At 37.0% G+C, this 22,848-nt stretch overlaps 1 protein-coding gene across 1 annotated transcript in view; it reads right to left on the bottom strand.

Moving 5' to 3' along the window:
• Nucleotides 1-272: 272 nt before the first annotated feature.
• Nucleotides 273-22,848, bottom strand: part of TECRL (trans-2,3-enoyl-CoA reductase like) — an 85,207-nt gene continuing 62,631 nt past the window's right edge. Inside the window, exons 9-12 of the mRNA XM_062199267.1 lie at nucleotides 19,757-19,814; nucleotides 1,953-2,038; nucleotides 1,450-1,495; nucleotides 273-647 (exon numbers count right to left, since the gene is read on the bottom strand). Of these exons, the coding sequence (XP_062055251.1) occupies nucleotides 520-647; nucleotides 1,450-1,495; nucleotides 1,953-2,038; nucleotides 19,757-19,814 (318 nt within the window). The 3' untranslated portion in view covers nucleotides 273-519. The remainder of the gene's footprint in view (nucleotides 648-1,449; nucleotides 1,496-1,952; nucleotides 2,039-19,756; nucleotides 19,815-22,848) is intronic.

Here is a 22,848-nt window from a genome sequence, read left to right as displayed (position 1 = left end):
GAGTGATAGTAGTAAATAATGTATATGACAAATAAATAAGACATATGGTTAATTATAAACATTTCAGTTTTAATATAGATATATGTTCACAAGAATTTGAGCTACAACATAAGATACTTAGCACTCCTCAGTAAAATACTGAACAACAAAGAAAATATTAAATATGTATCAAAATAATGTGTTAAATTCATTATTTAAATGTCACAACTTTAAAAATATTTATTTTAGAATTATGATATATTCATATCTCATGCAAATGTGTTAGAATTGGAAAATATTCATAAAGTCAAAAATGCTATTAATTCAAGAAACTATTATAAATATATTTGATGCTGTTATTTATTAATGACATTTATTACTTCATTTAAATTTAGCTAAGTCCTATCATTTTATATTTATACTCAGTAAAAGAACTGTTCATGAATTGCTGCAGTGCAATAGTTAACTAATCTTGACAGTATTTGATTTGATGAATTTATATATTGATTTTCTCCAATTTAGACAGGATTTTTTATTTTCTTACAATATAAATGGAATTATTGCTGATTTCCTATGCACAAATGAATCAAATTTTTTCAGATAAATCTTATGTTTCTTTTGAGCCCACAAAGCCATCTGGATACTCATCAGAAGTGTGAAAATCCCCACTAGAAAAAAAAAAAGAAAGAATTATTTTTTTCTTTCTTACTTCTATGATGTGCACTACCAGCCCCACTTATAGCTTTCAAAAATTTCTGAAATGTTGCATAGTTTCTTATCTATTACATAGACTCATCCCCATTGCCTAGCATATCATATGTTCAATCAATATTTATGTGCTTAAATAAAAAAGTTCAAAAATGCATACTTTATGCACATTTTATATCATATTGCCACAAAATATTCCCAAATAGTTTTTTTAGTCTTTGACTTGCATTAAGTACACAATACTCATCTACATATTCACATATACACACATACAATATGGTAAGCCAGTGAATAAAGAATGGTGAAATGAATATTACTTTTATTCCTTCCACCACATGTGTCTTAGGCCAGTTAGCTTCTTGGTATGTGCTAAAATGCCCATTATGCCATTATTCCAGTTCACACACTCATGCTCCCCAACGGTCCAGCATGGGTCCTCATGGTCACGTGAGGCGAGGCACGGAGAGAGTTTCAAGTGACCTGGGTTGTTGCCACAGTTTCTTCTTAACAAAACTCCATTGCTTAGTACTATATTTGGATAAAAATTTAATGTAGACTAAGCAACAATTATATAAACAAAAATAACAAACGATACTTCAGCATATTTAATACTACTAACACGTCTACATCGAAATAAAAGTGAAAGCATTAAATTGTTTTTGTAAACATGCAAATTGTAGTACTGAAGTAACTTATTCTGAGAAATGACTTCACCTAAAGGTACATTTACTTTGATTAATTGTCCACAGACCTAGGTCTTACCTGGCAACGTTTGTGTCATGACTGTGAAACTAATCCATGATCCAATCTGTTATATGAAAACACAGATAAATATATGTGGTTAATATATGAAAGTTATAGGCAGAAATAAATTACCAAGAAATAACAGTTCCATGTTTGTATATGGTTATGAAATAAACAATCTCAATAATAGTATCATATTCATAACAAAATGGATGACATTGTTCTAAAAACTCTGATTAAATTAAATTTCTGAAATGCTTCAGGGTATTTCCTATGAAGGCAAAGGGTTAAAAATATTTTTAAATTTAGATTACTTTATATACACGTATTCTTCTTAACTATGTAATATTTTGGTTGAAATATTCTATTTCTCTATCCCTATGGCTTTGAATACATATGTATATATACTGTTACCTATATCTAATATTAAATACATATTAATTTATAGCATGCAGTCACAGTAGCATATACATTTTATGTGATCAAATAAAGTTCAATTATTTGCAACATAAATAGCATACCTCATAAGTGTAGTTAGGGCATGAAACCAGGAAAAACATCCATGTGAAGGGGTTATAATTTGGTCTTGGGAAACTGGCATTATTTCCTTTAAGAAAGGAGAGTAAAATGTCAGTGATGCTACATATTGAAAATCTGATCCAATGCTTATTATCTAATACTAAATTCCTGAGAACACTATATACCACATGAAATGTCATAGTACATTTATAGCAACCTATTTCACAAATTACCCAATTTCAAATGTTATGACCTTTTGACTCAAATAGAATAGCTGTCATTTTCTAACCACGTCTGTAGTTATGTTGCTATAAAATTGAATACATAAATATATTCAATTCTTAGGATTTTAAGTAAAACGTTATATATATTATTTTGTACATCATAATGGTTGCAGCAGCACTGAAATTATAAAATACATTTTAACAATTGCATGCTTCTACATATTCTCCTTTAATGTCAAAAATGATGTACTTGGCTGAGGCTATTAAGTACTTCAAAACTCCCTTTGTATTAAATTAGTGCGAATCACAAGGGAATTTTATAAGGATATCATTTACATAAGAAAAGTATGAAAATGTCTCATAAGAGGATTATACTGAATATCAGTATAGCTGATATTCATAAATACCACACAAATTAATTCTGCCTGGCAATCAAGTTTGTGACTTACAGCTTTTATAATATTTAGCATATTACCACCTGATTTTTGTTATTTATTTTTCTCTTCCAAATTTTTTTTCAAAAGACATTTTGGAAGATAAATTTATAACAATTTCAAGCTGAACTTTTTGCTTTGACATTTGTAAAAGTAAATATGAATTACAAAAATTGCGATATTGAGATTTAATCAGATAAAAATCAACTAATCTCTTTTCGTTATAACTCTAAACTCATAATGAAATATCAGCTTGTTATGTTTCCAAAGTTCTAACTATTTTTGAAACATCAAAATAAAAAGCATGTGAAGTACTCTGCAAATTTTAGGTACTGCTCTTTTCAAGATCGGGATAAATGAAAACACTTAATGATTCTTTAGATAATATGTATGTAAATACATTTGTGTGGTGTCCAGATATTAATCAAAGTAAAGATAATTAAGATGCCACCCATGTTATGGTCGGTCACCAGTTTTCAGAGGTGGGAGATGTTAGCACCTGTACTTTGTGAGTATTCAACCCCTAACAATGGTGGAATGACCAGGACTCCCCAAATCTACGACTATTCCAGATGCAGATTTTTTTACTGAACAATAAATATGTCTTATGACACATAATATAATTGCATAGATATATTAAATTAAACATAAATAGTTGCTGCTAATTGTGATTATATGGTACTGTAGGAGCTACTAGCTTAATAGTTAACATTACCCATGATAAATTTTCTCAACCTGCTATCATGCTGCAAGAAAATCCTGTATAGGATCTTTTCATCTCTCCTGGTATATATCTATATAACTAGTTTTATATCATAATAAAAACCATCTGAAGTTGTCCTGGGCCTAAAATGGGAAATCAGGGATTATAGACTGAAAGGGCCGCAGGGCATTGATGTCATGAACCAACAAATTATAGGAGAATTCACGTATGATTGGATTCTGAGGGTGGTGGATGAAAAGGGCAAAATACAAAATTAGACGTTGGTAAATTCACGTTTTTGGAGTAGTGCCCTGCGATATCAGATAAAATATCCTTCTAATATTTTACACACTCATCATATGAACCTGGAAGCATGAATAAGACCCAAAGTACATAAAGAAGAAATGTAAGAACTTCCAAGGCAGAGGGAGACGACAACCAGTTTAGTAATTGAAAGGACCTCAAGTAGATAGTCTCTGTAACAGTAAAATTCTGTGTGAAGAATTTTTCCCTGCATTCCATATTCCTATCCTCTTTCCCATATTCCATCGGAGGAACAATAAGGTAAACCATTTTCCAAAACTCAATAAGGTGTGTTAACAGCAGGGACTACCATCTCTAAGATTACTTTTAGCTCTTACTAGGTCAGGCAGACTGCGAGTGAAATCCTCTTAGGAATGGGATTACTCACAGTGATTGGAATTCATCGTTTCCTTTTCTCCCTTGTGCTAAAGCCAATGACAGTTACAACACTTAATTGTCATAAACTATAATGAGTGGCAAGCTTGGAAGAAGCTTGATCCACAGAAATTCATTATTTGTTTACAGAACACAGTGGTCCTAGAGCTGAGTTGACTGGATACAATACAGTGCTGTTGCTGAATTTAGACAAACACAATTAATGATAGAAAAATAGGCTGGATACTCGTGGAATTTGAGGCAACATAAAATTCATAATTCCTTTCTCAGTTGTTGGACCTAAATCAGTCATCAGACTCTAAACGCGCTAATGGAAGAACAACCTGGGACCCTACTTAGAAAGACGCTGCAAAACAGTATCCACGATACTGACTTTCAACATCGTCCACTAACAGACTTCATTAAAGTTTTAGCCAGAGCTATCAGGCAAGAAAAAGAAATTAAAGGGATACAAATTGGGAAGGAAGAACTCAAACTATCCCTCTTTGCAGATGATATGATTCTTTATTTAGGGGACACAAAGAACTCTACTAAGAGACTACTGGAACTCATCGAAGAGATTGGCAAAGTAGCAGGATATAAAATCAATGCAAAAAATCAATAGCGTTTGTATACACAGGCAATGCCGCAGCTGAGGAAGAACTTCTAAGATCAATCCCATTCACAATAGCTACAAAAACAATCAAATACCTTGGAATAAACTTAACCAAGGACGTTAAAGATCTCTACGATGAAAACTACAAAACCTTAAAGAAAGAAATAGAAGAGGATACCAAAAAATGGAGAAATCTTCCATGCTCATGGATTGGAAGAATCAATATCAACAAAATGTCTATTCTCCCAAAAGCAATTTATACATTCAATGCAATACCAATCAAGATACCGAAGACATTCTTCTCAGATCTGGAAATAATGATGCTGAAATTCATATGGAGACACAGGAGACCTCGAATAGCTAAAGCAATTTTGTACAACAAAAACAAAGCCAGAGGCATCACAATACCAGATTTCAGGACATACTACAGGGCAGTTGTTATCAAAACAGCATGGTACTGGTACAGAAACAGATGGATAGACCAATGGAACAGAATAGAAACACCAGAAATCAAACCCAAACATCTACAGCCAACTTATATTTGACCAAAGATCCAAAACTAATCCCTGGAATAAGGACAGTCTATTCAGTAAATGGTGCTGGGAAAATTGGATTTCCACGTGCAGAAGCTTGAAGCAAGACCCCTACCTTTCACCTTACACAAAAATTCACTTAACATGGATTAAAGACTTAAATCTACGACCCAAAACAATCAAATTACTAGAGAGCATTGGAGAAACCCTGCAAGATATAGGTACTGGCAAAGACTTCCTGGAAAAGACCCCAGAAGCACAGGCAGTCAAAACCAAAATTAACATTTGGGATTACATCAAATTGAGAAGTTTCTGTACTTCAAAAGAAACTGTCAGGAAAGTGAAGAGGCAACCGACAGAATGGGAAAAAAATATTTGCAAACTATACTACAGATAAAGGGTTGATAACCAGAATCTACAAAGAAATCAAGAAAATCCACAACAACAAAACAAACAACCCACTTAAGAGATGGGGCAAGGACCTCAGTAGACATTTTTCAAAAGAGGAAATCCAAATGGCCAACAGACACATGAAAAAATGTTGAAGATCACTAGCAATTAGAGAAATGCAAATCAAAACCACAATGAGGTTTCACCTCACCCTGGTGAAAATGGCTCACATCCAGAAATCTACCAACAATAGATGCTGGAGAGGAGGTGGGGAAAAAGGGACACTAACCCACTGTTGGTGGGAATGCAAACTGGTTAAGCCACTATGGAAGTCAGTCTGGAGATTCCTCAGAAACCTGAATATAACCCTACCATGCAACCCAGCCATCCCACTCCTTGGAATTTACCCAAAGGAAATTAATTTGGCTAATAAAAAAGCCATCTGCACATTAATGTTTATTGCAGCTCAATTCACAATAGCTAAGACCTGGAACCAACCCAAATGCCCAGCAACAGTAGACTGGATAAAGAAATTATGGGACATGTACTCCATAGAATACTATACAGCAGTAAGGAACAATGAAACCCAGTCATTTGCAACAAGATGGAAGGATCTGGAAAACATCATGCTGAGTGAATTAAGCCAGTCCCAAAGAGACAAATATCATTTGTTTTCCCTGATCGGTGACAACTGAGCACCAAAGGGGAAACTGTTGAAGTGAAATGGACACTATAAGAAACAATGACCTGATCAGCTCTTGTCCTGACTCTAGATGTACAATGTAATACTTTATCCTTTTTAGTATTTTGTTGTTGTTGTTGTTGTTGTCCTAGTACTAGTGATTGAACTCTGTAATTAACATACAATTATTCTTAGGTGTTTAAATTTTAACGGAAAAATGATCCCTGTTAAATATAAGAGTGGAAAAAGAGAGGGAGGAGATGTACAATTTGGGACATGCTCCATCGGACTTGCCCCAAATGGTGGAGTTAGAAATGTGCCAGGGGATTCCAATACAATCCCATCAAGGTGGCATGTACCAATGCCATCTCACTAGTCCAAGTGATCAATTTCAGCTCACAATTGATGGCTCTGATAGGTCTAAGAGTCAAAGGGATCATACAAACAAGACAAGTGTCTGCTAATACTAACTGATAGAATCAAAAAGGGAGAGAACGATCCAACATGGGAAGCAGGATACACAGCAGACTCATAGAATGGCAGATGTCCTAAACAACACTCTGGCCTCAGAATCAGCCCTTAAGGCATTCGGATCTGGCTGAAGAGCCCATGAGAGTATTGTAGGCATGGAAAGCCAAGATACCATGGAAAAGAAAAAAAAGAAGAAGACCTAAATGAACTATCTCTGCGAGTGAGATCCCAGTGGACAGAATGGGGCCATCAAAGAAGGAGGTACCTTTCTCTGAAGGGAGGAGAGAATTTCTACTTTGACTATGACCCTATTGGAATAAGATCAAAGTTGGCAAACTCTAAAGGCTTCCATAGCCTTGTCAACTCATGACTAGAGCCTAGGGAGATGACTGACGCCATAAACAAGAGTGTCAAATTGTTAAGTCAGCAACAGGAGTCACTGTGTACTTACATCTCATGTGGGATCTCTCCTTAATGTGTTGTCTAATGTGAAGTGATGCTGTAACTAGTACTGAAACAGTATTTTTACACTATGTGTTTCTGTGTGGGTACAAACTGATGAAATATTTACTAAGTATATACAGAATCGATCTTCTGTATATAAAGATAATTGGAAATGAAAAAAAAAACCTGGTGTTAAATTGGAAATGGCATAGAAAATTAATTAATTTTTAAAAAATATTATGTAGGATCTGTGTCTTTAATGTGCTGTACACTGTTGTTTAATGCTATAACTAGTACTCCAACAGTATTTTTTTCACTTTGTGTTGCTATATGGGGGCAAAATGTTGAAATCTTTACTTAATATATACTAAACTGATCTTCTGTATATAAAGAGAATTGAAAATGAATCTTGATGTGTATGGAAGGGGAGAGGGAGTGGGAAAGGGGAGGGTTGCGGGTGGGAGGGAAGTTATGGGAGGGGAGAAGCCATTGTAATCCATAAGCTGTACTTTGGAAATTTATATTCATTAAATAAAATTTTAATAAGTGAAAAAAAAAAACAGTATCCACGATACTGACTTTCAACATCACCCACTAAAAGACTTCATTAATAGACCTTTGGCCATTTATTCAGGGGACTGTAAATTAGAAAAAGTTGGATATCCCTACATTTCAAGATGTTTAGACAAAGCAGGTCCAGTAGCTCTGACTTGAATATTTCCTCAAAGTGTAAATGAATAATTAGAGTAACATAAATTATAGTTTGCTCAATCTCCATTTTTTCTTGGTCCTTGGGCCAAGGGATATTTTGGTCCAAAGAGCATTGGAAACCCCTGAAATTGCAATAATTATTTGATAACTATAAAACAATAGTTAATCCCAGAGAGAGATGAGCACCACAGTCAAATGCAAAGTATGTTTGGTCAGTGTCACCCTTATTTTACAATTTAATTCATTATTTTAGCCTCTACAAAAGCCAAATATATATTGGAGAATAGCAGTGCATTTCTGCAAATACATGGCATCTTAGCTAAAGTAGATTAATAAAGGCTTGGGTATGTGGATATAGCCAATGTGTTGACAAACTTGTTCTTCCATCTCTATCAGAAAAAGGTATGACAGAAGTTTTCTTAAAATGTATTGTAGTAACATTTACAAACGTATCCTAGACCTATTTTAATGTAGCCACTCTATATTATAAAATAGTTCAAATAGACCTAGACTGACAGATATATCATTGCAAATCATATTTTGTACTATATAAATAACATTATGCTTTTCATCTTGTTAGGAGTAGAATATGTTAGCATATTCATGGCCTGTTAAAGACTCAGATGGTCCAAATGTGGAGGAGGGCATAAGTTAACAAATATGCAAAGATTTATAAACCATTAATCAGTGAGATGCTAAGGGGCCTAATGATTGTAGGACCTTCCTTCCACAAAAGAGGAAATCTGTTTCAATTTGTATTGGATTATGAAGTAAGCATAATGTGTTGTAGGTCTGCTTAGAGAACACAGAAAATTACTTTGGACCTCATATAATGAAGACCAAAAAGCCAGAACATTTAGAGCTCAAGACAAAAAGTTACATCAGGTTCAGGTTTTAGTAGAAGCACTTCTACTCCTGGACCTTGTAATTAAGTAAACCCTAAATACTAAATCTATATGTGGCAGGGAAATGTACAAGGCAGCCCTATGGCAAGCCCCAGTGGAATAATCACAATGATGAATGCCAGCACTCTAGAGTAATGTTATACCATTTTGTAGTGCAAAATCATTCTACATAAGAAGAAAGTCTGAAATAGCACTGAGTCCTGATAAAGAAGACCCTGCTCTAGGGATAGCAAGTGACTATGCTGATGCTAACTGTTTATTGTATAGTAAGCTGGGTTATGCTGGATGCACCAAGTCAAAAAGGTTGTTGACATTGTGGTGTGGCAGGTAAAGCTGTTGCCTACAACTCTTGCCTCCCAGAGGGACACTGATTCATGTCTTGGCTACACCATTTATGATTCAGCTTCCTGCTAATGGCCTGGAAAAAGCAGCAGAAGATGTCCCAAGTACTTGGGACCCTGCCACCCATGTGGGAGACCCCAATGAGCTGCTGGCTTTGGCTTGGCTCACCCCAGCCATTATGGCCATCTGGGGAGTGAACCAGTGCATGGAAGCTCTTTCCATCTCTTCCACTTTCAATGTAACTCTGACTTTCAAATAAACAAATATACCTTTCACACAAAGAAAAATGTTGAGTGAACCAATAAAGTATCCATTGTGAGATGAAAGCAGTCAGTATATTTGAGACTAAGCATAAGAATGAAAATAATATATAAGCAAATTATGGTCAAAAAGAAGTCAGTCTCATAAGACTACCCATGAATATATAAGTGGACATAATGAGTAAAGGTTTTATCATCTATTAATGCTCAAAATTGAGCATCTATAACAGAAGACAGTAAACAACAGGTAGAAAGGATAGATTAGCTCAGTGTTGGTTAACATGAATGCTGTATGGAGACAGGGGTAGAAGCTAAGTATGGGCTCAGCGATATGATTTTTCAGTTCAGGGTAGATATATTTCTGCTGCTAAGTGTTCAATCTAGTAGCATAAAGAATACCATCATGTGGCATCATCCCTCCTGGAGACATAGCAGCCTAATGTCAACTGATTTTTAGACTCCATTTCTATTAAAAAGGATAGAAATTCATGTTTATAAGAAAAGAGATATAATCCAAATAGTTTTTCCTTTCTTTTTTTAGGTACCAGGTCAGTGCTTTCATGAGGGGCTTAGACAGTACTTGGTCAATTAAATAGTGTCTTTCATAGCACACTGTTATTTTAAGGTATATTCACTTTTCAAAGAAAAATAATGAAGGGCCCACCACCACGGAACTAACTTCTCATGTAAAATAGAACATTTTCCAGAGTTGCCAACCTGATGAATTTATGGATCAGTCTATTGAAGATTCAACTAAAGTGTCACATTTAATCAAAGTATAGCAGTAAGCCAGATAGAAGATTTTTCTTATTGCTGAATAGAATTCTACCTGTGTCCCCTAACAGAACATTCTCATTTGTGAAAAAGGAACTCAAAATCTGATGAACCAGAGTTGTAGAGACAGGTTCAACATTGTTACTAGGACCAAGACTATGACCCTCACATTATACAATGGGTTAAGTAGAGTAGGAAATCTACTTGGATATTTCTTGATACTTCCATGAGCCTTGGACAAGGACCACAACCCTATCTTGGAAAGGATGTGGAGATAGAATCTCATACTATCAAAATGAGGATCTAAGTCATGCCAACAGATAATCTCTGAGATATCAAATAAGACACCTAAGGGTGAGAGAATTATACATATTTATGAAAGAGGAAAATGGTGGAAATGCATTGCTCTACTAAGGCCATGTGCAGTGATAAAAATCTCTATAGTCTGAGACTAGTACATCTTTAAAAAAAAAAAACAAACAAAAAAAACACCAGGTTGAGAAGCCCACAAGTATCCTAGCAGGACTGCTCATTAAAAATACACAAAAAATGGATCTGTGAAATAAAAACTCACTGTATTGGACCCTGTGAATTGTTGCCAAGGTCTCCATAAGGAGAGGTGGACTTCTCCTAAAACTGTTGGAAGTGCTGGCAGTAGTAAGCTTTCAACTGTCAGATCCTTTGAGAGGGTGGACTTGATTAAATAGAGCATTCCTATCATCCCCTTACTCAGGGAGATCCATGTCCACTCTAACTTCTCTTTGGTCATTCTAAGTCATCACAACTCTATAAGGGTTTTCGTAGCTTCAGATATGCTGTAGAGTCAACTGAGGTTATACTTGTGCCTGGATCACAGCTCAATTTTCTGCTTGACTTAACTCCCTTTCCCTCCATCTTTTCCACACATTCTAGTAACCCTCTTTAAGCTCCTTCTCATGTTAAATTCTGCTTCCTGGAGAACACAACTTGTAACATCATATTTGAAATAATAAAGATTAAATGGCCACTCTATGCTTGATACATACCTGATATATATGTAATAGAGATATTACTATGAACTTTAACATGTGTAACAAAAATCGAAGAACAACAGAGATTCATTTCGAGTTGACAGTTGGACAAGGGTTTTAGTAAGGAAAAAGAAGATATTGCAGATACAGATAACTAGAATTTGTGATCAGAAAATGAATCAGAATTTTGGGTGTGACAAACTAATATAAAAATGACTTGCAAGTAGTGAGACCAGAAGTTTCTAAGAGAGAAAGCATTAACACAGGAAGGAAGCTCATATGGGGAATGCATCACTTGAAGGTTTAAAATAATGGGAGAAGAATGTAAATGCACTCTGGGATTTGGGAACTCACAAAGCAAAATTGTGTTAATGAAATATTTTCCTCCCTACCATTTTCCAAAACACACTTTGTTCTTCAATCACTCCTTCTCTTTAAAAAGTTGCTATTGCTTTTCAAGCACATTACACATTCAAAGCCAAACCTAATCAGAAAAAAATACAAAGCATCTGTGTGAATTAAATAGGTTTTTTTTTTCTGCTGATAAAGAAATCTACTCTCCCAAAAATAAAGAAAAAAAAAAAAAACCCACACAATGTATATGGGCATGCACACACACACACATTTGCAATGATAACCATTAACAAATTCTGAGGGGCCAGCACTGTGGTGCAGCAGGTTAACACCCTGGCCTGAAACACCGGCATCCCATATGGGCACTGGTTCGAAACTCATCTGCTCCAATTCTGATCCATCTCTCTGCTATGGCCTGGGAAGGCAGTAGAAGATGGACCAAGGCCTTGGGCCTCTGCGCCCATGTGGGAGACCTGAAAGAAGCTCTTGGCTTCTGGCTTCAGATCAGTTCAGCTCCAGCTATTGCAGTCAATTGGGGAGTGAACCAATGGATGGAAGATATTCTCTCTCTCTCTCTCTCTCTCTCTCTCTCTCGCGCGCGCGCGCTTCTCCCCTCACTGTGTAACTCTGACTATCAAATAAATAAATCAATCTTAAAAAAGAAATTGTGAAACTCAAAACAGACATGAATAAAAAGGGAGATAAAAGCAAGGGTTGATTATACTAGAGAAAAATTTTTGAAAAAGAAAACTCTCATTAATATGGAACATATTTCAATTTGATGAAGGGGAATATTCATTAGAATAAGGAATATTTAGTAGATTGAAAATCTGAACATGGAGATTGTGACATAGAGGGCTATTAAAAGTTTCAAAGAAGCAAGAGGCAGATGATGTCACAAAGCAATAATTTAACCCCTTCACACCAAATAATGTAGAAAATCTATCTTTAAAACTACAATTAAATATAACTTTTTCAAACTAATAAAAGGCATGGATCAAACTTTAAGAAAATTATTGAATATCCCTGGATATATTGATCTGGAATTACTAATTTAAACACTAAAATTAATAAATTTTATAGTAAATAAATTTCATTTTCATCAAAATGAAAAGACGAAATCATCTAGTGGGGGGATAAAATTAGTTATTGATTTCCCAAGAACAATATACAGAGCAAATTGAAGTAATTATTGAGTGCCCCTTTCTAGTAGGAATACATTCAAATTCAAATTTTCATTTTCATCTGAAGTCACCAGATTCCTGTTCAGAGACGATTGGGCAATGTCACATTTTTACCAATCCTGAGTTACAGCTAAAGTTCATGGTATCTACAACTTTACATATGTAAGCACTTTTCATTAGACTGTACTGCCTTTTGCTTCTTCAAAAGAGATCATCTGAAGTTTTTCACTTGGAATCATAGATAAGAAAAAATGGCATTCAATCAGTTAGTGAAATATAGGCTTACATCAAAACACTTGAGACAAAAATCACAATATAATTTGCATTAAATGTTATTTTTTCACAAAGTAAACTATAGGCATTTTCAAATCACAGTGAAAGTGTTTTGGATATCTATATATAAAATGGATTCTAAATACTCAAAACTGAACAGTCATCCCAGAAAATTGGAATGTTGTTATAAGACATTCTTATGTTACAGCTTAATTTATGTATAAGTATTGAAATATAATACAATCTAACTAAATTCTAGATGTTTTATTATATGTAACAATCATTCTGGAAAATATTCAATGTGTTCACCATCTGGCCAGAAATAAGTAAGACAAGAAATTCAGATGGGTGTTAAAACATCCTTGAAAAAGAGAAACAATCCCAAATGATGACAACATGAAGATTAAATGTTGACCCTTTCTAAAAGAAATTTACAATTAAATTACGCGTTATACATAGCAAACAGTTGGGAATCCCTTTGTAACTGAACTGAAATGAGAGTATTGATCTGTCAAAAAATATATATATATATATATATATATTTAAGATTTATTTATGTATTTGGAAGGTAGAGTTAAAGAGAGAGAGAAAGAGAGATCTTCCATCTGCTGATTCACTCCCCAAATGATCACGATGTCCAGAGCTGGACCGATCTGAACCAAGAGACAGGGCTTTTTCAGAGTCTCTTACATGGGTTCAGACGCCCAGCTTGGGTCATGTACCACTGCTCTCCCATTCACACTTAGCAAGGGGATGGATAGGAAATGGAGCAGCCAGGGAACGAACTGGTTCCCTTATGGTATGCTGGCGTCACCAACAGTGGCTTTACCGGCTGCGCCACAGCACCAGCTCCCACAAATATCTTTCAATGAAGCACTGTAAACCTTTTCAAATATATTTAACTAACAAAAATTTAAGGTGCTTTCCCAGGCATTGCTATTTCAGCACTCATGCGTGTTTTACTGGAAGATCACTCTTGTTAAAAATAAGTTAAGGGCCGACGATGTTTTGGAACAGCAGGTTAATTTATTGCCTTCAATGCCAGCATCTTACAAGACCGCCAGTTGGAGTCTTAGCTGCTCCACTGCTAATGTATGATGCAGCTCCCTGCTAATGTAACTGGGAAAGAAATGGAAGATAACCCAAGTATTTGGGTTCCTGCCACCCGTGTGGGGGACTCAGACGGAGTCCATGGCTCCTTTCTGTGGCCTGGCCCAACCCCCACCTTTGTAGCCATTTGGAGAGTGAAGCAGTGGAAAGAAGATCGATCTCTCTCTCTTTATATATATATATATATATATATATATATATATATATATATATATGCCTTAATGATAAATAAATCCTTAAAAAAAGAAAAAAGTCATCTGAAATATTGAGTTTATGAATACTAGCAAATTGGAGCTCACTAATATGGATGTCCATCTGTGGGGCATGAGCGTGGCCAGGCCAGGCCAGGCCAGGCCCGAGGGCTCCGCATGCGCAGCTGCTCCAGGGTGCCCCCGCCCAAGCTGCGCGGAATGAAGCCGCGTGGAGCCAAGTAAGATGGCGCCCAGAGGAAGTAAGATGGGCGGAATCCAAAGTTGTTTACCACTAAAACTAACTGGCTGCGCAACATCAGGGGAGGTAACAAAACTAGTAACAAGTGTATAGACATAGGGCTAGTCCTATAAAAATCCCCCCATAAGGTGATTTTTTAAGTGATTGGTTGGTCCTTAGCCCTGCCCCAATGACTCTGCAGTTTTGTGTTATAAAAGGTACTATTATGCAAAAGGTGACTGAGTCCTTGCTAGACTTGGCTCCCCTCTGCGTCTGATTGTCTCCGGGACCAGGAGGCTGGGGAACGGGCGAGCGGCGCACTTACCTTTCCTCGGACCCAGTCCATCCTTGTACGGGTGGACTAAGACCCAACATCTGGCGCCCAACGTGGGGCATGAACAGTTACTTTTCGGCCGAGGCTAAACGGTCTCTCAGGGTAAGTGAAAACCTTAGTATGGTTTATGCAGTTTCGTCCCAAAAGGACCTGGCCTTAAAGGCCTTACGCTATATGTTAAAAAGTGTCTGGGTAGCTGTCATAACCTTGGCCCTTTGGATTCAGATGGCCAATCTCTTTTCTTGGAACACTTGGACATGGGTGGAAAAACTCACCCTTAAGAGGGAGAGACACTTTGATACCGCCCTTAAAACATCCTTCCACCCAGACGCTATAACCCTAGCTTCAGAGGGTGAGAGGGAGAAAGAGGAAGTGCAGGACTTGGGAGAGCCTAAAGCCTCAGAGGAAGATGGCGGGGAGAGAAAATGGGCTAAGTTTGATCAGGAATACAGAGAGCCTGTGGAGGCACGAACTGTTGAGGTAAAAACAAAAGTAAAAGTCGTCCCGTCTAGCCCATCCACCCTAGAAGGGCCGGGACCACCCCCATACCTCCCCGGGGCAGAGGCGGCCTCCCCCTATGTAGAGCCACGGAGGGAGCTTTGTGATCTGGGCACTTATGATTGCCCAGGAGGGGAGAGGAGAAATGAGGAGACCTTTGAGGAAGCTTATCCGGTGGACATAAAGCAGCATAGGGAGGTAAACTCTGGGCCAGGGAACCTGCTGCCTCAGGCCTACCCTGTTAATTTAGCTCCAGGTGGCAACAGGGCTCTGGAGTGGTATCTCTGGGAAGCGAAGGACTTAAAGGAGCTTCGCAAGGCAGTGGTAAATGATGGGCCAAATTCCCCCTGGGCCCAAACCCTGCTGCAAGATATAGCTTATCACCCATGTGTCCCCGAGGGCTGGTTGGATGTGGCCAAGGCAGTCCTCCCGAGTTTCCAGTTCATAAAGTGGTGCGCCTTCTTTAAGGAGGAGTGCCGGGTGAGAGCCGAAGCTAACGAAACAGCCCAGCCAGCTATCCCTATTACGTATGCTATGCTGGCTGGGATGGGGGAAGGGTTCTCTACGGGGATCCAGCAAGCTGCTTACCTGCTCCGTACTGTAAACAAGTGAGGCAGGCAGGACTTAATGCTTGGTACAAGCTGGATGAGGGGCCCACCCAATCTCCCATCGCGGGGGTGCGACAAAAGCTGGGAGAGTCATTGCCAGATTTTGTAGTTAGGGTCGAACACAGTCTCCGTTGTAAGTTGCTGGCTGGGGACCTTTGGGACCAGTTTGTTAAAATGCTTGTTTGGAAAGGAATAAATGCTAATCATTGGGTGGCCTGCGCTGGCCTGAGGAAGGCTCATAAATCCCCAGAGGCAGTTAAAACTAAGGTGGGACTTTCAGGTGTGGCGGCAACCCCTAAAAGCCCAACACTGCCTCAACGCACTGCGCCTCCAATTCCGCCCATGTGGCCACCCCTTTATGGTTATTCACCTCCCTTAAATCGCCCGCCGCCATCTTGTAAACAGCGTGCCTACTCAACCCCACAGCCAGTCCTACTAGGCCCCGACTTGCACAGTCTTCCCTGTAAATGGGGGACCACGGCCCTTCTCTGCACTCTCTTCCAGTCAGTGTAGCCTGTTGCACCCGTGCAGGCCACAGCTAGATACTCTAGGGAGACTAGTCCTTGGGCTGCTTTTTTCCTCTCCATTTACAATTCAATACTGTCCTCACTAGGAGGGGGAAAAAAAATGCCTTTAACTACCACTGGCCTTACCTAAAAGAACAAAAACCTCAATCCATTAACCCTTTCCAACCTAATGAGTTTTTATTTGCAGTTAATAAGACTTTTTCTCCAGGACTATGGAAGTCTCTCATTCCCTGCCGCTTTGTTTCAGATGTGTTTCCCTGTCCTGATGACCAGCTCTTTTCTGTGCTGCTGTAGTTAACTTGTCTAAGAGTTTACACGTGTCTTAAAGGTTTCGTGTTTTATTGGATTTGTCTGTCTTTAATGTTTGAGTAATTACCTAACTCTGATCAGATCTACCCCACAGCTTTGGTTAAAATACTCAGGTTATACGTACTAGTTTTTGGCTGAGCAGTTGGACTCTCTAACAGTTTAAATTCTCAAATGGAGTCTAACAACTTTGGGACTTCCAGTAGGATCCCTGGAACTCTCAAAGAATGGAACTCTAAATTTGTTAAAGTAACAACTGTTTAAGTCAATTCAAATTACGCAAAGTATATTAAAATGTTGTAAATAATGTCAGACCTGTGCTGTATTCATGCTTTTGCTTTCCAGCTAGAGTGGTCTTATAAAAATAAAAGTAAATTCTGTGTATACAAGCCTTTATGTTGTTAACTAAAGTAAGCCAATACAGATTGGTTCAAAAAATTAAGTTAATGCCAAAGCCCTTCGGTTTACTTGGTAGCTCACTTGCTCAGTTTTACATGTCTTTAATATGCTTTAAACATGTTTCTCTTAATAATAAAAATCTTTTCAAAGTTGTTAACATGTACTAGTGTCCATGTTTACTGTCCAGGAGGAGTTAATGGTGTGGTATTCATTAATAACTCAGTGTCTTATGTATTGTGTACTTTTCACATCTTAAATTCAATAAGAAAAACTTTTTAAGTTTGTTAACATGTATTCTCCTAGATTGTCCATACATAACAATTCAAGACTATGTAAAAGTAACTACAGGTATAAAGTTTCAAAAGGTGTAAACAAGTCATAAAAGGTTTTAAAAGGTTTACAACTTTAAAATTGTTTACAAAGTTTTCTTTAAGTTATGTGCTAATGCCAAAATTACATTGACCTAAAGTTAAAGTAAAAAATGTGTACTAATGTTGACAAATATCTGAAAATGGTCTCAATCGTAAATCTTACTCTGTTTTTACAAAAAGTGTAACGTCTATTTTAACAGTGTCTGCTTAATGGGTTACTCTGCCATTTCTAAATTTAGGTCATGTGAGCTCTTTTTAACTCTGTTAAGTAGTTCTAAGTTATGTGAGAATTTTGTATACTTACTCTTATGTTCAAGGTGTTTATTTCTGGTTTATTCAATAACAAAAAACATAAAATTCATGTTCTGTCAAGGTAATCTATTGTGTACTCTACTGTCTCTGTTAAGTTCAAATTAATAAAAAGCATTACTAAATACCTTTATAATTAAATTTGGTCTAAAAGTGTTAAAATCACCCTGTCTAATAAAGGGTTATCATTTCAGGATGTTAAAAAATTCTATTCTAACCAAATACTCTAAGTTCTCTTGGCACCTTTAACAAACTTTCTAAAAATCAAAGTTCTAAATTCTCTAAACTTTTGGTATCTTCAAAAGGGCCCCTGGAAATATCAAAAGATATATCTCTCATCTTACAGAGATAATAACCAATTGGAATGTTTAAAAGTGCTGCCAAAATGTAAAATAATTGAACACTCTACTAAAATTCCTCACAACCCACAGAAACAAACTATGGTAAAAAAAAAAACCATCAATGCCTCAAAAACAAACAAACAAAAAAAAACAAAAAGGGGGAGTGGCTACCCCCCATCTACAGTTACATAAGGCCTTGTTTACCATCAATATTTTAAATTTTTCGAAAGGGTCAAGGGAGTCAAGGTTCCAAAAACATTGGGGACATTTAACCCCTAAACCTCAGATGCTCGTTAGATGGAGAGACCCTCTCACCCGACTCTGGAGAGGGCCTGACCTGCTGATTCAGTTGGGAAGAGGATTTGGCTGTGTGTTCCCCATAGGGGAGTTGACTCCAATTTAAATACCGGCCAAAAATATCAGGCCTATGCCCGATGCAAGTAACAACCCACCCAGGGAGCAGTTTGCCCCTGAGGGAGATCCCCTTGTCTTTCCTCTTCCAGAAATGGATGGAGATCGAAAGACAGGCGATAATGTGGACACACTGCCAATGACGGGTAAAATTCCGGATGGACCGGAACAAGCTAAGACAGGCGGTGGAGAAAACTCACCACGCCCCCATAATTACAAGTCACGCGACACCCCAAGACGGGTAAAGCACCCAGCGTCCTGCACCAACCTAAGACAGGGCTCATGGCCAAGCTGCCTGGGTTACCAATGATGGGTAAGGGCAAGGACGGCTGGGGGCAACCTAAGACAGGAATCGCGTGCTAAAACAAAAAGGGGAAATCTGTGGGGCATGAGCGTGGCCAGGCCAGGCCAGGCCCGAGGGCTCCGCATGCGCAGCTGCTCCAGGGTGCCCCCGCCCGAGCTGCGCGGAACGAAGCCACGCGGAGCCAAGTAAGATGGCGCCCAGAGGAAGTAAGATGGGCGGAATCCAAAGTTGTTTACCACTAAAACTAACTGGCTGCGCAACATCAGGGGAGGTAACAAAACTAGTAACAAGTGTATAGACATAGGGCTAGTCCTATAAAAATCCCCCCATAAGGTGATTTTTTAAGTAATTGGTTGGTCCTTAGCCCTGCCCCAATGACTCTACAGTTTTGTGTTATAAAAGGTACTATTATGCAAAAGGTGACTGAGTCCTTGCTAGACTTGGCTCCCCTCTGCGTCTGATTGTCTCCGGGACCAGGAGGCTGGGGAACGGGCGAGCAGCGCACTTACCTTTCCTCGGACCCAGTCCATCCTTGTACGGGTGGACTAAGACCCAACATCCATCATCTGATTCATCCTGCTTTACTTTTTAATCATTAGTTTATTATTTCATGTATTTAGATGACATCATGGTTTGGCATATGTGTGTGTGGAAAGGGTTCATATGTATGCACACTTTATTTCATAGAAATCACTATGAGGAATATGACTTAGTTTAAACATTTGGGAATTTAAGGGCAAAAAAACATGTGGTAAACAATCTAAAGTGTTTTGAACTATTGATATCCCCCATGTACACACTTGTTAATGTTAGATTTTTAAACTACTAGTTTACACAGTTCATTCCAGAGAAGACAGAGAAAAGAGCCAACCTGTATGATTTGGATGAGCCAGCATTACGTTGATGAAATGATTCCCAGCTTCGCAAATCTGCAAAACATTTTGACCTTTTTAGTTTCTTATATGTATGCCTATTAAAATATGCTCTTGAGAAATACAAAACTCAAATAATGCATTGATTATAACGTTTTACTATATGTATTTTACTCTAATTACAAGTAGAGGAGACTTTATAAAATCCGTATATTTACGGGCATGTATTGAATCAAAATAATTAGTCAGAAATCAGAGATTTGGAAGTTATTTTTACCCCTTTTGATAACCAGATTCCAATTGCGCTGTTAACCAGGTAGCATTGATTATCTGCATTGTAGCTGTTCCTGTGGGTAAAAGTTTCACCATGAAGAGACAACTGAGGTTTCTGAAAGCAGACCTGACATAGGGTTATGTATTCTCATTTCATTAACGCGCTAGCAATCGGTAAGAAACATCCTCTATCTGTCGTATATACCTAATTATTCAACACAAAGCCACCCAAGTGGGCTGCTCCCCAAAATCATTTTTTGCCAAAATAAAATTAGGTTTTAATTCCATTTTCTATGAACTTTCTGAACTGCCCTGGTATAGTTAGAGTTCCGCAGACTTTAATTCCAAATGACTCTCGACCTGAACAAATGGAATATATTTCAGCACTTTTTAAATTTTATGTAAGAAAGAGATTGAGAAGGTAAACAAAAGTCTATTGCTCATTATCTAGAACTGATATAAAAATGTCCTTTTGAAATAATCAGCTTAAATTGATTTTGGAGTATTAAATTAAGAAATGCACTGTGTATTAAAACAATATTTGCAGAGCCATAAACATTGCAATTATGAATGTTTCAGAAAAATTATTACAAAAATCTATATAGAACCTGCTTCAAGTTTAAAGATGCTAAATGCTTATCAATTCAACAACTTCCTGTTGAATTTTAAAGTGTAGGTAGCCTGGTTATAAGTTTCATCTTAAGCACTGAGTTTAGAACTCTGGGTAAATTCAATAAAGATTATAAAACAACTGACCTAGATAATTTCTCTTAGATCAAGGCCAAAACTAGAAAGTTCAGACAGTTCAAAAAACTCAATATATGGTTGTATCACTAATTAAAATTTAGAATCACTTTAACTGTTATGCACCAGAATATCTCTCAGCAGGAAATCCACATTTCTTCTTGATTAGCTCTTATCTAAACTAGAGGTCTTTTGACTTCTTATATGTTAACAAAGGGAATAAGTAAATTTTAGGATAATTGTTATCATTAGGCTTGATTTTACACTAAAGTTTAAATTGTCTTAAATAATTAACATGTGATGCTATCTGCTATGACCTACATGTGGCCCACAGGTAACAGAGATGAGTGATATTGTAGACAAGTATGTAGAAGAAACATAACAAAAATACTAAGGAATCATTGCCCATGTATATCAAGAAATCATATTTAAAACTATAAGCAAGTGACTGCACCATTTTCTAGAATCATAGTAACAAATGCTTTTAAAAACATTGGCTTAATTATATCCAAGTTAATAATTTTCAAAAATTTTAAGTTTTCATATAGTTTAACTTAAAATTGTCCATTTTTCTATTTTTTAATTTTTTATTATTATTTATTTTTTTGACAGGCAGAGTGGATAGTGAGAGAGAGAGACAGAGAGAAAGGTCTTCCTTTGCCATTGGTTCACCCTCCAATGGCCACCATGGCCGGCGCACCTTACTGAACTGAAGGCATGAGCCAGGTGCTTCTCCTGGTCTCCCATGGGGTGCAGGGACCAAGCACTTGGGCCATCCTCCACTGCACTCCCGGGCCACAGCAGAGAGCTGGCCTGAAAGAGGGGCAACCAGGACAGAATCCGGCGCCCCAACCGGACTAGAACCCAGTGTGCCAGTGCCGAAAGGCGGAGGATTAGCCTATTGAGCTGCGGTGCTGGCCAAAATTGTCCATTTTTCTAAACACAAACACACAGGGGATAAGCAGCCCAGGGACATTGTGCAAATGGCAAATTGAATTTTTTTTTGTTAAAAATAAGACAAACTGTTGAAATCTTTACCTAATATATGCTGGGCTGATCTGTATATAAAAAGAATTGAAAATGAAAAAAAAAAAGACAATTTAGATATAAAAATCACTAGATAGCAATTACCCAAAAGTATACATATATTACTATACTAAAATTGTACTTTAAATACTTAATATGAAAAATTGTGTTACATGCTCTTTTCCCTTACAATTAAGAGAATAACTAAGTATAATGCTTTTAATAATAATTAATGTTAACTAATGGGCTTTCATTATTTAGAATGATAAATAAATTCAAATAGAATTTACATTTGACTGCATTTCTCCAGTTTCAAGTAAACTAAAACAAATATTCATTTGTGCTTACTTCATAGCATCTTTATTGATTTTTACCCTCACTGTTTCTCACTGACATCCATCTGAGCAATAACAGCATACTAATAATTCAGTAGTCCGTTCTTTTTTCAGTTTTATGGATGAATATGAAATATTTAATTGCTAATGTGATTGAAATAATCACAGTGTTTATAAACAAAAAAGTACTGTTTATTAAATTATTTGATTGGAAAGGATAATCTTTATAATTTTGCTTCTCAACCCCCATTTTACATTCAGGTCTTTGACGCTATAATTTTTATTTTTAATCAGCATTATTAAATACAAAATATGCACAGTGGGGATGTGTGTCATAATAATAGTCCACAAGAGCTTTGGGTAATCTATTACAAGTGACATAGTATGAATGATAATAGGTTCTACACATTTCTAAGAAAATATCCCCCATTAATTCCCAGGACACCCACACTGAAAGACATGACTGGATTAAAACAGAGTAGATTTCAGTAGCAAAGATGCTCATTGTTTACATGGAAGGATGCTGCCTTAGTCAGTAGTTTGTTGTCATCATGGAAAGATAAAAATTACCAGTGAATAAATCAAGAGGTAGAAGAAGGACCAGGTGCAGCCATTCACCTTCATATTACTTACACATTGTTCTTCCTTACAAACTCCATTAGGTTAAAAATCCTCTTTTACAAATAATGAAATCAATGTGTTTAACAAAACAT

Source organism: Lepus europaeus, chromosome 8 (genome assembly GCF_033115175.1).
Source record: "Lepus europaeus isolate LE1 chromosome 8, mLepTim1.pri, whole genome shotgun sequence".
Classification (NCBI taxonomy): Eukaryota; Metazoa; Chordata; class Mammalia; order Lagomorpha; family Leporidae; genus Lepus; species Lepus europaeus.
The sequence above is the reverse complement of the archived record's forward strand: the minus strand, read 5'-3'. Positions and strand labels throughout refer to the sequence as shown.